The 15461-nt window shown below is 41.5% G+C and overlaps 1 protein-coding gene and 1 non-coding gene across 2 annotated transcripts in view; one reads left to right on the plus strand and one right to left on the minus strand.

Annotated features, from left to right (window-relative positions):
- Positions 1-528: 528 nt before the first annotated feature.
- The window catches only part of spint2 (serine peptidase inhibitor, Kunitz type, 2), a 20528-nt gene continuing 5595 nt past the window's right edge, over positions 529-15461 (plus strand). The window contains exons 1-9 of the mRNA XM_030151399.1: positions 529-1036; positions 1953-2017; positions 7539-7709; positions 11940-12017; positions 12111-12182; positions 12882-12905; positions 12981-13142; positions 13235-13303; positions 15035-15199. Of these exons, the coding sequence (XP_030007259.1) occupies positions 639-1036; positions 1953-2017; positions 7539-7709; positions 11940-12017; positions 12111-12182; positions 12882-12905; positions 12981-13142; positions 13235-13303; positions 15035-15199 (1204 nt within the window). The 5' untranslated portion in view covers positions 529-638. The remainder of the gene's footprint in view (positions 1037-1952; positions 2018-7538; positions 7710-11939; positions 12018-12110; positions 12183-12881; positions 12906-12980; positions 13143-13234; positions 13304-15034; positions 15200-15461) is intronic.
- trnar-ucu (transfer RNA arginine (anticodon UCU)) lies at positions 8745-8834 on the minus strand. The gene is given in 2 exon segments: positions 8745-8780; positions 8798-8834. It is a non-coding gene; the product is annotated as a tRNA-Arg (tRNA).

The following is a 15461-nucleotide window of genomic DNA, read 5'->3' on the forward strand; positions in this document are numbered from 1 at the left end:
TATTTTATTTGATGTTTTTATGTTACATACCTGTTGTGAAGCACATAGTCTGCCTTATGCATGAAGTGTGTTTGATAAATAAAGTTCAGTTGAATTGAATTCATCATAAATAGACATATACAGTATGTGTTTTTCTGTTTTTTCTCACTGCTGTTTAAGTTTGTATATGCCTCCCACTGGCATCCGGATGGATGGATGGATGGAGAGACAGAGAGAGAGAGGGATGTACTTTCTTTATCCCAAACTGGGAAATTACAGTATGTTCGACACTTATTCTCTTTGTCATTGTACACAAAGAACTTTAACACTTTCTCTTCTGTTTTTTTTGTTTTTTTTTTAAGGGTTCCAACAGCCCCGGTCTCCCCTACTCATAAAACATAAACATCGCGGATCAACCATAAACCACGTGGTCTGTGTCTGAGTTCCCACATAATCCGTATTTACGTAAACTACGCCGTCGGACGGGTCTGTGTCTACTTCCGGTGGGCGTGGCCTAGGTGACCTCACCTGCCGCTCAGGTGAATCATCTGCGACAACAAAAGACAGAAGAGGCGGAAGTGGGTTCAGTTCTGCTCTGACCGCCTGTCGGACACTCTTCAGCTTCAGTTCAACCGTTCTTCTGCTTCATATGGTTCAACATGGGCGCCCGGACCCTCCTGCTGACCCTCTGTGTGCTGGTCTGGCCCGGTCCGGTCCGGCTCTGCGACTGGAACCAGACCGTGGCCCCGGACCAGGGCCTGGACCCGGTGTCCCTGCAGTCCGGAGCCTTCTACCTGAACACTGAACAGCCCGTGTCGGGTCCGGATCAGTGCCGGGAGGCCTGCTGCTCCCGGTCCGACTGCGACCTGGCCCTGGTCGGGTACCCGCAGGACGGGGACGCGCACTGCTTCCTGGTCCACTGCTTCAACGGGGGCCGCGACGTGTGCGCGCTCCAGTCCAGTTCCCAGTTCAAGGTGTTCAAGAAAGTGAATCCAGAAGACCGGAACCAGGTTCCAGATGGACCCGACGGAGAGGCGGAGCAACGAGTCCAACCACGGTAAGAGGAACCGGACCGGAACCGGATCCAGTACCAACCACAACACACTGCCTCCCAGTGACGGACCAGGGTCTGTTTACAAAACCATCAGGTCCCACCGGGTCTCTGTGGGTCCATATGGTCTCTGTGGGTCCATATGGTCTCTGTGGGTTCTTCTGGTCTCTGTGGGTCCATGTGGTCTCTGTGGGTCTATGTGGTCCCTGTGGTTTCTGTACATTCTTCTGGTCTCTGTGGGTCCATGTGGTTTCTGTGGGTCTATGTGGTCTCTGTGGGTCTTACTAGATACCCTGGACACACACAGACTTGAGCTAGATCTACTGTTTCTCTCACTGTGTTATTAAATGTCAATTTATTAAAAGAAATAAAAAAGGAAGGTATCTTAAAAATAAAATATCTAAGGATCAGCTCTAATAGAAATAAAAGGTATAAATATTTTTTACAGGAGACGCGTTGGTGTGAAACAGTTACAGGTGTGAGTTGAGGAACAAATCCAATTTTCTGTGTGTGTGTGTGTGTGTGTGTTGAGGTGGAGTTTGTGTATAAATGTGGGAGTGGGTTATGGTTCATCTTCACTATTCAATGGTGCCCCCCCGCCAGTAGAAGGAGCACATGATGGGGGCGGGGCTTGTGTCTCAGCAGACGTGTGGTTGGTCCTTCTTGGCTGGTGTGGTGGTCTTGTCTGTCCAGGGTAGGTCCTCTGACATGTTTACCTCCAGCAGCACCGTCGATAGTAAGGGGTGGGGGGGGGGCATGTCATGAGTGCCTTCTCCTGACGTCGACCACAGTCCCTTAGGTTTTCCTCAGGTTCAAACAGACATTGTTGTCCTTCCACCACTGGACCAGTTTGCTCAGGTCACTTCTGTAGATGAGCCCACCATGGTCCTGTCAGACCAGATGATTTAGTTGGCTCCTTTAGGTTGGTGCAGTGGGCCGAGGACACAACCTTGAGGGACCCCAGGGCTCAGCCTGACGGTCCCAGAGGTATCCATGCTGATCCACATGTGTTATGGTCTTCCTGTTAGAAAGTCCAGCATCCAGCTGAAGAGGGACGTTTGAGTCCCAAGTGTCTGAGCTCAGGTTTTAGCTGCTGCAGGATGAGTGTGTTCAATACAGAACCGAAGTCTAAGAACAGGACTCACACCGTTCTGGACTCTGTGGGTCCATCTGGTCTCTGGGTTCTTCTAGTCTTTGTGGGTCCTTCTGGTCTCCGTGGGTCCTTCTGGTCTCCGTGGGTCCTTCTGGTCTCTGTGGGTCCTTCTGGTCTCTGTGGGTCCTTCTGGTCTCTGGGTCCTTCTGGTCTCCGTGGGTCCTTCTGGTCTCCGTGGGTCCTTCTGGTCTCTGTGGGTCCTTCTGGTCTCTGTGGGTTCTTCTGGTCTCTCTGGGTCCATCTGGTCTCTGGGTTCTTCTAGTCTTTGTGGGTCCTTCTGGTCTCTGGGTCCTTCTGGTCTCTGTGGGTCCTTCTGGTCTCTGTGGGTCCTTCTGGTCTCTGTGGGTCCTTCTGGTCTCTGTGGGTCCTTCTGGTCTCTGTGGGTTCTTCTGGTCTCTCTGGGTCCATCTGGTCTCTGGGTTCTTCTAGTCTTTGTGGGTCCTTCTGGTCTCTGGGTCCTTCTGGTCTCCGTGGGTCCTTCTGGTCTCTGTGGGTTCTTCTGGTCTCTGTGGGTCCTTCTGGTCTCTGTGGGTCCTTCTGGTCTCTGATGGATCTGGAAAACCTGATATTTCAGGAATAAACGCATATTCAGCTGCTGCGTTTGAGTTTGCTGGGAATTTTGACCACTTTAATAATTTTGTCTCCTATATTTTTCTGTGTGATTCTGTCTTTATTTGAAACTGTATTTTTGTCGTAACATCATCTGTGTCCACATCCACACGCTGACAGTGTCAACTGAAAGGATTCACTTTAATTAAATGATTTAAAACGTCTTAGAATCCTAATAATTATCTCAGTTTGAACGAACGTTTACAACAAACTGATGATTTAAGGATCAGGAGCCCACGTCACATGACAATTATGGTCTGACATCAGTGGTTGGAGTCGAGTGAAAAGGATGAAAACAACCCCCTCCTCCACCCTGATACAGGAGGAGGTCCAGTACTGTCCACTGCTGTCCATTACCATCCACTGCTGTCCACTATTGTCCACTACTGTTGACTGTGTGTTTTACTTGTTTACATTTTTACAGTGTGTTTTACTTCCTGTTTTTCCGCGTATCGTGTCCCTGGATGTTTTACTCTGATCGTCATCGACCCAGTTGAAGCTTCTCTGTGACCCAGTTTAGGTCCTGACCCTCAGTTTGGAAACAGTGGTTTCCTAGATGTCAGAGGTCATGTGACTAAACAAAAGATTTGTTAGTTAAATCTCCAAATCCCTGTTTTGGTTCTGGTCGTCTGTTTCTGGTCGTCTGTTTCTGGTTGTGGTCATCTGTTTCTGGTTGTCTGTTTTGGTTTTGGTCTTCTGTTTGTTTCTTGTCATCTGTTTCTGGTCATCTGTTTCTGGTCATCTGTTTCTGGTTGTGGTCTGTTTCTTGTCGTCTGTTTCTGGTCATCTGTTCTGGCATCTGTTTCTTGTCATCTGTTTCTGGTCATCTGTTTCTGGTTGTGGTCTGTTTCTTGTCGTCTGTTTCTTGTCATCTGTTCTGGTCATCTGTTTCTTGTCATCTGTTCTGGTCATCTGTTTCTGGTCCATCTGTTTCTGGTTGTGGTCTGTTTCTTGTCGTCTGTTTCTTGTCATCTGTTTCTGTCGTCTATTTCTTGTCATCTGTTTCTGGTTGTCTGTTTCTTGTCGTCTGTTTCTGGTTGTGGTCGTCTGTTTCTGGTCGTCTGTTTCTGGTCGTCTGTTTCTCTTGTCATCTGTTTCTGGTCATCTGTTTCTGGTTGTGGTCTGTTTCTTGTCGTCTGTTTCTTGTCATCTGTTTCGGTCGTCTATTTCTTGTCATCTGTTTCTGGTTGTCTGTTTCTGGTCGTCTGTTTCTGGTCATCTGTTTCTGGTTGTGGTCTGTTTCTTGTCGTCTGTTTCTTGTCATCTGTTTCTGGTCATCTATTTCTTGTCATCTGTTTCTGGTTGTCTGTTTCTTGTCGTCTGTTTCTTGTCGTCTGTTTCTTGTCATCTGTTTCTTGTCGTCTGTTTCTGGTCATCTGTTTCTGGTCATCTGTTTCTGGTCTTCTGTTTCTTGTCGTCTGTTTCTTGTCGTCTGTTTCTTGTCGTCTGTTTCTGGTTGTCTGTTTCTGGTTGTCTGTTTCTGGTCGTCTGTTTCTGGTCGTCTGTTTCTGGTTGTCTGTTTCTTGTCATCTGTTTCTGGTCGTCTGTTTTTTGTCGTCTGTTTCTTGTCGTCTGTTTCTTGTCGTCTGTTCCTGGTCGTCTGTTCCTGGTCGTCTGTTCCTGGTCGTCTGTTTCTGGTCGTCTGTTTCTTGTCGTCTGTTCCTGGTCGTCTGTTTCTGGTCGTCTGTTTCTTGTCGTCTGTTTCTTGTCATCTGTTTCTGGTCGTCTGTTTCTGGTCGTCTGTTTCTGGTCGTCTGTTCCTGGTCGTCTGTTTCGTTTCTGGTCGTCTGTTTCTGGTCGTCTGTTTCTGGTCGTCTGTTTCTGGTCGTCTGTTCCTGGTCGTCTGTTTCGTTTCTGGTCGTCTGTTTCTGGTCGTCTGTTCCTGGTCGTCTGTTCCTGGTCGTCTGTTTCTGGTCGTCTGTTCCTGGTCGTCTGTTTCTGGTCGTCTGTTCCTGGTCGTCTGTTTCGTTTCTGGTCGTCTGTTTCTGGTCGTCTGTTTTTTGTCGTCTGTTTCTGGTCGTCTGTTTTTTGTCGTCTGTTTCTGGTCGTCTGTTCCTGGTTGTCTGTTTCTGGTCGTCTGTTCCTGGTCGTCTGTTTCTTGTCGTCTGTTTCTGGTCGTCTGTTTCTGGTCATCTGTTCCTGGTCGTCTGTTCCTGGTCGTCTGTTCCTGGTCGTCTGTTTCTGGTCGTCTGTTTCTGGTCGTCTGTTTCTTGTCGTCTGTTTCTGGTCGTCTGTTTTTTGTCGTCTGTTTCTTGTCGTCTGTTTCTTGTCATCTGTTCCTGGTCGTCTGTTCCTGGTCGTCTGTTTCTGGTCGTCTGTTTCTGGTCGTCTGTTCCTGGTCGTCTGTTCCTGGTCGTCTGTTTCTGGTCGTCTGTTTCTTGTCGTCTGTTTCTGGTCGTCTGTTCCTGGTTGTCTGTTCCTGGTCGTCTGTTCCTGGTCGTCTGTTTCTTGTCGTCTGTTTCTGGTCGTCTGTTCCTGGTCGTCTGTTCCTGGTCGTCTGTTCCTGGTCGTCTGTTTCTGGTCGTCTGTTTCTTGTCGTCTGTTTTTTGTCGTCTGTTTCTTGTCGTCTGTTTCTTGTCGTCTGTTTCTTGTCATCTGTTCCTGGTCGTCTGTTTCTGGTCGTCTGTTTCTGGTCGTCTGTTCCTGGTCGTCTGTTCCTGGTCGTCTGTTTCTGGTCGTCTGTTTCTTGTCGTCTGTTTCTGGTCGTCTGTTCCTGGTCGTCTGTTTCTTGTCGTCTGTTTCTGGTCGTCTGTTTCTGGTCGTCTCGTGGTGACTGTGCGTTGGAATGCGGTCCATCTGGTGGATTGTTTTGACCTGAACAGGTGAGTGTTCGTCATCACTGTTTCCTGTTCGACTCATTTCTGCTTCGTGGTCATTTCCTGGTTCATTTTTGTTTTTCATTTCTGTATTCGATGTCATTTTAACCGTTCGTTCTCCTGAAGGTCGACATTTTCTACAAATAACACGTTCATCTGTTCTGAAATAAACTGGTTTGTTTCACTGGATTAAACCTTTACGCTGAAGCAGGTTCTGGTGGATCCGGTTTAGTCAGAGATTAGATTTATTTCTTTATTTTGTGTATATATATATATATATATATATATATATATATATATATATATATATGTGTGTGTGTGTGTGTATTTTTTTTAACCTTTTTTTTCGTACATTTTAAGATGCTGATGATGCTGAAGATGATACCCCCCCCCCCCCCCCCCCCCCCCATCCAGACACATTAAACCCTTCATTGTAACTACAAATAAAACCTCAAACTCTGACGTCATCATATTTCACTGGATTAAACCTTTACATCAATGTCCGGGTTCAGGTCCAGAATGAACCCGGTCCAGGTGGATCCGGTTCGGTCCCATGATGGTGGACGGACGCCTCCTGTTGACGCTCCGCCTCCGTCTGTGTGGGTTTTATTTCTGTCAAATATTTGGACTCGATGCTAAAAATGAGAAAAACTAAAACACACACGAACCTGGAGGAATATTCAACCCTCCGAACACGTGTGACGTCTGAGCTTTTACGGTCACATGATCAACACCCATGATGCACTGGGGTTTTAAATGTGACCACATGTTTTTAATATGAAGGTGTTCCGGTCGATAATAAAGGACTTTTATTTTTGTTTCCGTTTTGACCTCATATCTGGTCGTTCTTTTTAACCATCAAACCGTAAATATCTGCTCTGACGTTGTTGGTTTTTTTTATGCTAATTGGACTAAAATCATCACTGACATGTTCTGAACTGGTTTCTTCACCTGTTCAGGTAAACGCTGGGTCATCGACTTGCATTCCAACCGGTCGATCCGGTTTGTTTCACACCTGAAAACCAAACACTCACTGATCTGCACTGATTAATCTGAACTGTGCTTCAGAAATTCGGAGGAAAATGTCACAGACAAAGGTTGTTGTGTAACAGGTGACACCCCGGTGTTGAAATAAACACCAACACAACCAGGAAGTAGACCACACCCACCTAACCAGGAAATAGACCGCACCAGTCTGACCAGGAAGTAGACGGCACCGCACCTTTTAGCCCTGTTTCCTTTATCTGACTGAGATAAAAAAAATAAAAAAATAAAAAAAACAGGAAAAAAAAACCCATCACATGTAAAAGATGTCTGCGTTAAAATCCAGATTATGCAACGCCTTCATTTAATGTTTATTTAATCAGAGCAAAAAAATAGAGAAAACAGGAAATGAGTGAAAAAAACATGAATCCCCAAAAATACTGAAAGAAACACAACATTAAACAAAAGGAAACGATTCAATGAAACAAAAACTGATGAATCGACCGAAACAAGAACTGATGTTTTATGTATATTTAATTCACTTGTATTTTATAATGTTTTGTTGTTTTATTTTTATTGTATTTTATTTGAATTCAGTTGTACTTACTTGTATTTTGTTTTATTTTTTATTCTCCTTATCAAAGGTTTTTTTCTTCAGATCAGCTGTTTTTTCCTTTTATATCAATTTTTTTTTTTTTCCTTTTATATCACATTTTTTTCTTTATCACATTTTCTCCTTCAGATGTTTTTTTGTCCTTTATCAGATGTTTTTTCCTTTATCAGATTTTTTTTATCCTTTATCAGATGTTTTTTCCTTTTTATATCACATATTTTTTCCTTTATCAGATGTTTTTTTCTCCTTATCAGCTGTTTTCTTCCTTTTATATCTCACCTTGGTGTTTCCTCGTCCGTTCTCACGACCCTCCGCTTTCTTCTTCTCTTCCAGTTCTCTGTCGTCTTCCCATGAAGGTGGGTTCCTGTCGGGCGGCGTTCCCCAGGTTCTTCTACAACGTGACGGATCAGACCTGCCGCCGCTTCACCTACGGCGGCTGCGACGCCAACAGCAACAACTTTGAGACCAAAGAGGAGTGCGAGTCCACCTGCAGCGGCGTGACGGGTAACGGAAACACGAAAACATTCACCCAGGACTGAATCTACGTCTGTAGGTCCAACGTGTATCTGTGGTTGAAGGTCCATCCAACATCAGACAGTTAGAGTTCTGACTGTAGAGAGTCAAACCAGTGAAATAATACAAGTAAAAGTGGAATTTTAACAATATTATGTCTCAAGTTATCATTTCCACATGTGCATTATAATTAACAGATGACAGTGGATCTAAAAATACACAAAACATTAAGTAACAGACGGAATATTATTAAAATTACACAGATTTTTCTGAAGAAGTTTCATATTTGTTCAGGTTATTTACATTTTTACATCAGTGGTGTCAAACTCATTTTAATTCAGGGGCCACATTCAGCTAAATTTGATCTGCAGTGGGCGGAACCAGTGAAATAATAACATGATAATATATAAATAATGTCAACTCCAAACTTTTCTCTATGTTTTAGAGCAATAAAAAAGTAAATTTACATTATGAACAGGTTTACATCTACAAGCTATCTTTTTAAAAGATGTGAAGAACATGAACAAACTGGAAAAAATAAGTGTAATTTTTACAGTGTTATGCCTGAACTAAAAAGATTGTTAATATCTTAGTGTAATTTTTACATTTCACAAATTCATCCCAGGGGTTGGACTGGACCTTTTGACGGGCTGGATTTGGCCCCCGGGCCGCATGTTTGACACCTGTGTTTTACGCGAAAACAGAGTTTGTAAATGTAAACATTTTCATTTAATTTTACTATTTTACACTAAATCAAAGGAATAATGTGCAGTTGTCATTATTTACAGGTTATAATGATAGTGTTTGTCTTCAGATCGTATTGGTCTGAATGCTGAACCTGAGTTCGATCCCATTAACTGTTCATGTCTGTGTCAGTTTTTCGTCGGCCGGTTTTGGCCCACAGGCCGCATGTTTGACACCCCTCATCTAACTAGTTTAGGTGTCTTTTTAAAGTCCAGTTTCAGCCTGATTGGTTTTTTTTAAGTGTCATGTGATAAATAACAGACTCAACATCCAGTAAAACAGCGACTCTGGTGGGACTCGAACCCACAACCTTTGAATCTCTGCTGAAAGTTTACTAGAAGTCCAATGCGCTATCCATTGCGCCACAGAGCCGTCTGGCAGAAGGGGTGTTAGATTCCCACATGGGGGAGGGGCAGTGAAAGGTCAGAGGTCATGGTCTCATTCAGACAGATGCTGATTTTCAGTCGTTTTGTTTTTTAGTTAAACTTTAATTTCACAGAATCTGAATCAGTCAGCAGCTGGATCTGGTGGATGATGAGGTTTGGGGTGAAACTGGAGAGAAAAAAAGATTCAACATAATGACGTGTCCTGCCTGTAGGAGGCGCTAAAACCACAGTTAGGACTGAACTGCAGAGAACCAAACACTAAATATTAGACCAGGGGTGGGCAATTAATTTTCTTATGGGGCCACATGAGAAACTTTGACAATTATTAAGGGCCGAATCAATGCACTTGGAGCTCTGCTCAATATACAGCATATGTCTATAAAACAGTAAATGAAACAATACAATGACACAAAGAAAATGTGTAGCACAGAATATAACTATTTAATGAATATTCACTAAACATTTCCGAAAATGTGCAAAACCAGCTCCATGTTAACTTTACATTAAAAACCATAAATGCAGCTTCGTTTGTTTGCATATCTCAGTTCCTTTTCTGACTTCAGTGAAGAAATACTTAGAAGTCCATGTCTTGTTAAAATCTTTGCATCCTTAATCAAACTTTTTCTTTTTTTGGCATTAGCTGACATCTTAATGGGCTGAAACTGACCAACAAACCAATAAGCTTTATTATAACCATAAGTTTTATGCTGAGTACGGAAAATATGTGCCAAAAAAAAAAGCTAATTTAGTGGATCCTACAAAATAAAAGCTGTGCCGTTGCTTTGGTTGCATCTATTACCATGACATATATTTGCCTTGACTTTTAATTTGCCAGTGTCAGGGTCAGCTATCGGGCCGCATGTGGCCCACGGGCCTTAGTTTGCCCAGGTCTGTATTAGACCCTTTTCCACCAACATTTACCAGGAACTTTTATTACCAGGAATTTATCTACCTGGTAAATGCATTCCAGGTAAAATGTTTGTTTTTCCACCTCAAAGTTCAGGGAAATGTTTTCAAATCTTGGTTATCGGTCATTTCCTGTCACCAACAGTCAGTCATTAGCCAAAATTAGGTCTGCAGTGTGCTAGTTAGCCATTAGCCAAAATTAGCTGTACTTTGTGCTAGTTTGTCATTAGCCAAAATTAGCTCTACTGTGTGCTAGTTAGCCATTAGCCAAAATTAGCTGTACTGTGTGCTAGTTAGTCATTAGCCAAAGTTAGCTGTACTGTGTGCTAGCTAGCCATTAGCCAATATTAGCTCTACTGTGTGCTAGTTAGTCATCAGTCAAAATTAGCTCTGCTGTGTGCTAGTTAGTCATTAGCCAAAATTAGCTGTACTGTGTGCTAGTTAGCATTAGCCAAAATTAGCTCTACTGTGTTTTAGTTAGTCATTAGCCAAAATTAACTCTGCTGTGTTCTAGTTAGTCATTAGCCAAAATTAGCTCTACTACGTACTAGTTAGCCATTAGCCAGAGTTAACTCTGCTGTGTGCTAGCTAGCTGTTAGCCTAAGTTAGCTCCACTCTGTGCTAGTTAGCCATTAGCCAAATGATCAAAACGTAAATGAAGTGAATCTCGTACAAATAGAATAAAGACGTTTGCAGAGGCCACTGGATGAAACATGGAGGCTGAACAGAAGTGTGTAACACTGCAAGTGTGTTCCATCAATCAGTGTTCTTTAGTGCACAGCCCTGCCCCCAAGAATTCCAGTGAGTCTGAAAAGTCCTGCCCCCTACTAGGAGTTTTTTACAGGGAAAGTTAGGGGTCGAGTTAATTTAGTGAGATTTTTCTGTCTTAAATTCGGATGTTTTTTCAGTTTGATTCTAGGATTTGATGTTTTGTTTTTCTTTTATTCTCTTATTAAATGTCTGGAGCAGGTTTCTCCTTGTTTGTTGTCAGTTGAAGGTTAAGCGGCGCTCCCATTCAGGGCTGGTCTCCATGGAAACACAGCGCGGTGTCGGGTTTTTGTAGTCAAACCGGTTCAGTGAACTCTGAACGCACCTGAACGCACCTGTAAACAAACGTCACTGAACAAATGAAGTGTTTATTGAGTTTATTCGTGTCAAACCCTCTTTCATCTTTTGTTGTTTTGTGACAGAGCAGCTGTTAGCGGTTTTCAGTGGTTAATCAATAACTATTCTGACCATCATGGGTAATTACATATATACATATAATCCTCTGATTCCAGACTCTTCCAGTTTTTTTTTCTCTGTTACATAAAACTGAACATTAAAATCCTTCTCTACATTTAACCTTTTTTAAGTGTTTTATCCCCATTTATTATCATTTTTCAGTGTAAATCTTGTATTTTCCCATATTTAATTCACTGTTCATGTAGATACTCAATAAAACTCAGACTGGATTCAAAGGTTATTATTTAAATTCAGAGAAAACTGAAGAAAATGTGAATTTTCAGTAAAATATATTTTTAACTGCACAAAAAAATAAGTGTTTACAACCTTATTTTGTTAAATTTTCATTCATTTTATTAATTGTTTTATTTGTTTTGGTTCATTTTGTTGCTAATTTTATCCATGTGCTTTATTATTTTGTACATTTTATTTGCATTTATTCATTTCAGTTATTATTTCATTCATTTTTGTCTTTTTTGTTCTATTTTATTCTTTTTTTACATAATTGTAGTGTTAGTTTTTTGCTTATTTTTTCACGTTGTTATGTTGTGTTTCTTTGCTTTGTGTTCATTCTACTTAGTATAGAATAAATAAATATTATGGTTTATATTGTTTATCATATACAAACCAAGTGTCTCCATCCGCTGTCATTTATTAAACTCAGATCAGATGTTCATTAAACGGCCTCAGCATTGTCCTCACAGTCTGTAATGTTAAATTAAATATATGGATTATTTTCCTTTATCGTCATTAGTTGTATTTTGTTATAAATTCTTGTTGTTTTTCAGTTTTCTGTCCGTTACTGTTTCTGGTTTTTGACTAAACGTCAGTGGTTCTGTTTATAGTTCAGTTTTATTTTTAGTGAAATAAACTCAGACGTGAATCATCCTCATCACATGACTCATACCAAAGAAATCAACACTTTGGATCTGGTTCTGATGTGACTCTGATCTGTGTTCAGGTGTGGTTCTGCCTGAAGACTCCACTCCGGCTCCTGAATCTGGTAAAGCTCCTCGTATGGCCCCGCCCTTTCGCTCAGGTAAACACACCTCCACCCAGTTGATTGACAGGTTAAAGGGTTAAATATTCCATATTCGTCTGGTCTTTATGATGTTGGTTTGTGTCGGTCCAGAGGATAAGGCGGAGTCCAGTCCAGATGAGCCCAAAGCTGCTGTTATAGAACCAGAACCAGCTCCGACCAAAGGTAAAAACACACCTGGACTCACCTGGGTCAGTGAACGCAACACCAGGAGAATAGTCCAGCTGAATAGAAATGTAGATATGTCATTGATTAATATCTTTATTTCAATCATGTAAATGACAATTTAAAAACAGAAATGTAAATAAATGATAATCAAGAGAAGAACAAAACAAAATGGTAACTTAAAACTGCAACGTCTTTAAAGATGCTGATCTGCCTTGGCAGAGGTCTGCGCTGTCTGAGTGCTTTTCTAGTTTTGAAAATGTAATAAACATATTTTTTTTAAAAAAACATCCTTCTCCCAAGTGAGTATATAATGCACATATTTTAGCATTTAACATTTGACCCAGCGCAAAAAGTAATAATGTATATTAACCATTGTTGGTGTTAATCACTGGCATATGCCACGATGAAAAAATAAAAATGTTATGTAGTATATTAGGGGGAAAAAACTGTGTTTTTTGCATCAAAAAATATGGTTGTTTACATTACAAATGTGGCGTTTAAAGGGTTAAAATATGACATTTATTGTGTATTTGGTATTTTCATTTATGGCTAACAAAAAAATGTAAAAAAAAAACAATGTGCACGGCAGAACACCAGAGGGATAAAAACAGCTGATGAAACACGTGGATGAGGTCAGATGTGTGTTGTGTTCAAGGACATTAAGTTAAATCCATTTCTCTCCTCTTTTTTCTGCAGAAGTCTCAGCCGACGACTACGCCGGTAAGTTTAATTTTACCTTCTCTGTGTAAAACAAACGGACATGAGCAGAATGTAACACCGCTGTCATCCAATCAGAGCGCTGCAAGGCGGAGCTACAGGTGGGTCCGTGCCGGGCGGCGTTTCAGCGCTGGTACTTCAACAGTTTGACCGGCCGCTGCCAGAGGTTCATCTACGGAGGCTGCAAAGGAAACAAGAACAACTACGAGAATGAGGAGAGCTGCAGGAGCATGTGTACAGGTCAGAGGTCACATGGTCAGAGGTCACATGGTCACCTGTCTGCACTGGTTCTATTATCAAGGGTGTGATGTTTAATGTCTCGTCCTCCGCAGGCGTCACCGTGCTTCCATCGTCCAAGAAAATTCCACAACAAAAAGACGATGAGGCTTCAGACTATGAAGGTACGTCATCACGACAAAAAAAACAAAACCAAAGTCAAATGTCCAACTTCCTGTGTTTATATGTGTGTCGAACCACATTTGTTACATCTAGGGGACGCTAATGGACGTTTTCGCAACATTTTTTGAACATTTGTGAATTATGAGTATGTTTGATCACTCAAAACAAAATTAATTAAATAGGATAATAATTCTAATAATATAATAATTGCTTCTGTGAAACTGGGTTTATTTTAGTATCTGTCACTTTTCCATCGTCTTAGGACCCAATAATAAAAGGTAATGTAGACAGATTTCCCCCCAGGATGAACCTAATGATGACCTCACATAAATGCACAAAAGATTATACTCTTGCTCTGAGCCATCCCATAATTAATGACTTTATTATCAAATATTGTGTCCAAAAATAGGACCCAAATATGGACATTAAATCTCCCTAGGTGTCATTAGATGTGGAAAACGTGTGTGTAAATGTTCTTCTATAGACTCTAAATAAAGACACTGTGTTCAATGTGTGGATCCTAGTGGTTTTTCTAATCCACAAGTGTGGGTTTGGCATCAGTCTCAGTCTCATTCCAGGTTTGGTGTGGAACCCATTGTGTCCACTTGTGTTACATACAGAACCTAAACATTTAAACACAAATAAATCGCGAATGATTTTTCAACAGTGGTCATTTTTGTGAAACACTCTGCCTTGAATAACTAGTTTGATTCCCAAAATGCACCTGTGAGAGAATAAAGAGATATTAAAAGAAAATAGTAGTGTGTAATTTTCATGTCCTTTTGACCGTGTTACATATGGATTTGTGTATTAAATGTAATGTAAAATAATATAAAAATGTGTTTTATCTGAAAAATACTTTCTCTTTTATCTCAGTAAATATTTATTTTTAAAATAGTCCCAAAGTGCTTCCAAACCTGCTCAGACACACTCGTCTACATTGGTTTTGAATGTTTAGCCCCTCTGTCCTGTTTTTAGGACCAGTTTCATAGGAACACCCTGTTTTTTAAAATCCACATCCTGACCCTGAGGGCCAACATCCTGGTCCACCAGCACCGATATTTGTTGTGTATTCACACATGCTGTACCGGATTTGTCCAGCAGTTACCGCCAAAGTATTGACATGATTCTGGGCATAGCAACATGATTGTAAGGCTGTTGTATTCCAAAATTACTAATATCTCCCAAAGTATTGGTTCTATCAACTTGCTGTTTTTGCTAGTCTGTTCCTTCACCAAAAACATATGTTTGATAAACTGCAGCAGTCAACTCTGTACGGATTTAGTGTGATGCCCAAGACACACACACACACACACACACACACACACACAGAGTCCATTTCCCTTTTATAATGTAAGATGATGATAAATTGGGTGCACAACGTTAGCATCTAAACACATTCACTATGGAACCTGTAAATGAGCTACATAATATCACTCTAAAGCTGATGAACTTCACTTTTCTTTACTTTTTTTTAAAGCATGAGTGAATTGTTGACTTAAAAATGCATGAATATTTGTGAAAATTAGCCATTTAATGAAATAAACTAGACAAATTATGTGAGCAATGGCATATATTTGATGAAAAACAGCTGCTGTTGTATGATCCTGCTATTTTTCGTTTCCCTTACGTCTCTAACTTGAATATTATGGGAACATTTCTCTTCTGCTGTTGTGTTCTTTAACGCCACCAGGGGTCAGTGTGAAACATGACTATTTGTAATGTCTCCACAGAAAACTGCATGGTGACCTCTGACCCCGGCCCCTGCCGTGCCGCCTTCCCAGCGTTCTACTACGACCACAAAACCTCCACCTGCAGGTCCTTCACCTACGGCGGTTGTCGTGGCAACAAAAACCGCTACAACACCATGGAGGAGTGTACGAACCGCTGCAGCCAAGGTAGTGAACGGAAACGTTATGGGATGGTGATGATGATGATGATGATGATGATTGTTATCTATAATATTTATCAGCTGAAAAACCAGGACTGAACAGAACAGGTGCTTAGTGGGACAATCAAATCAAATTGGACGTGTTGGACAAAGTTCTTCCAAGGTCCTCAGTAAATTTATCTGGGCCGATTACAAGAGCCTTGGTTTTATCGGAGTTGAGCTCAAGTCGATTTTGTGACGTCCAGTTAGCGACAGAAACCAGTCAGGAA

Source organism: Sphaeramia orbicularis, chromosome 13, assembly GCF_902148855.1.
Source record: "Sphaeramia orbicularis chromosome 13, fSphaOr1.1, whole genome shotgun sequence".
Taxonomy (NCBI): Eukaryota; Metazoa; Chordata; class Actinopteri; order Kurtiformes; family Apogonidae; genus Sphaeramia; species Sphaeramia orbicularis.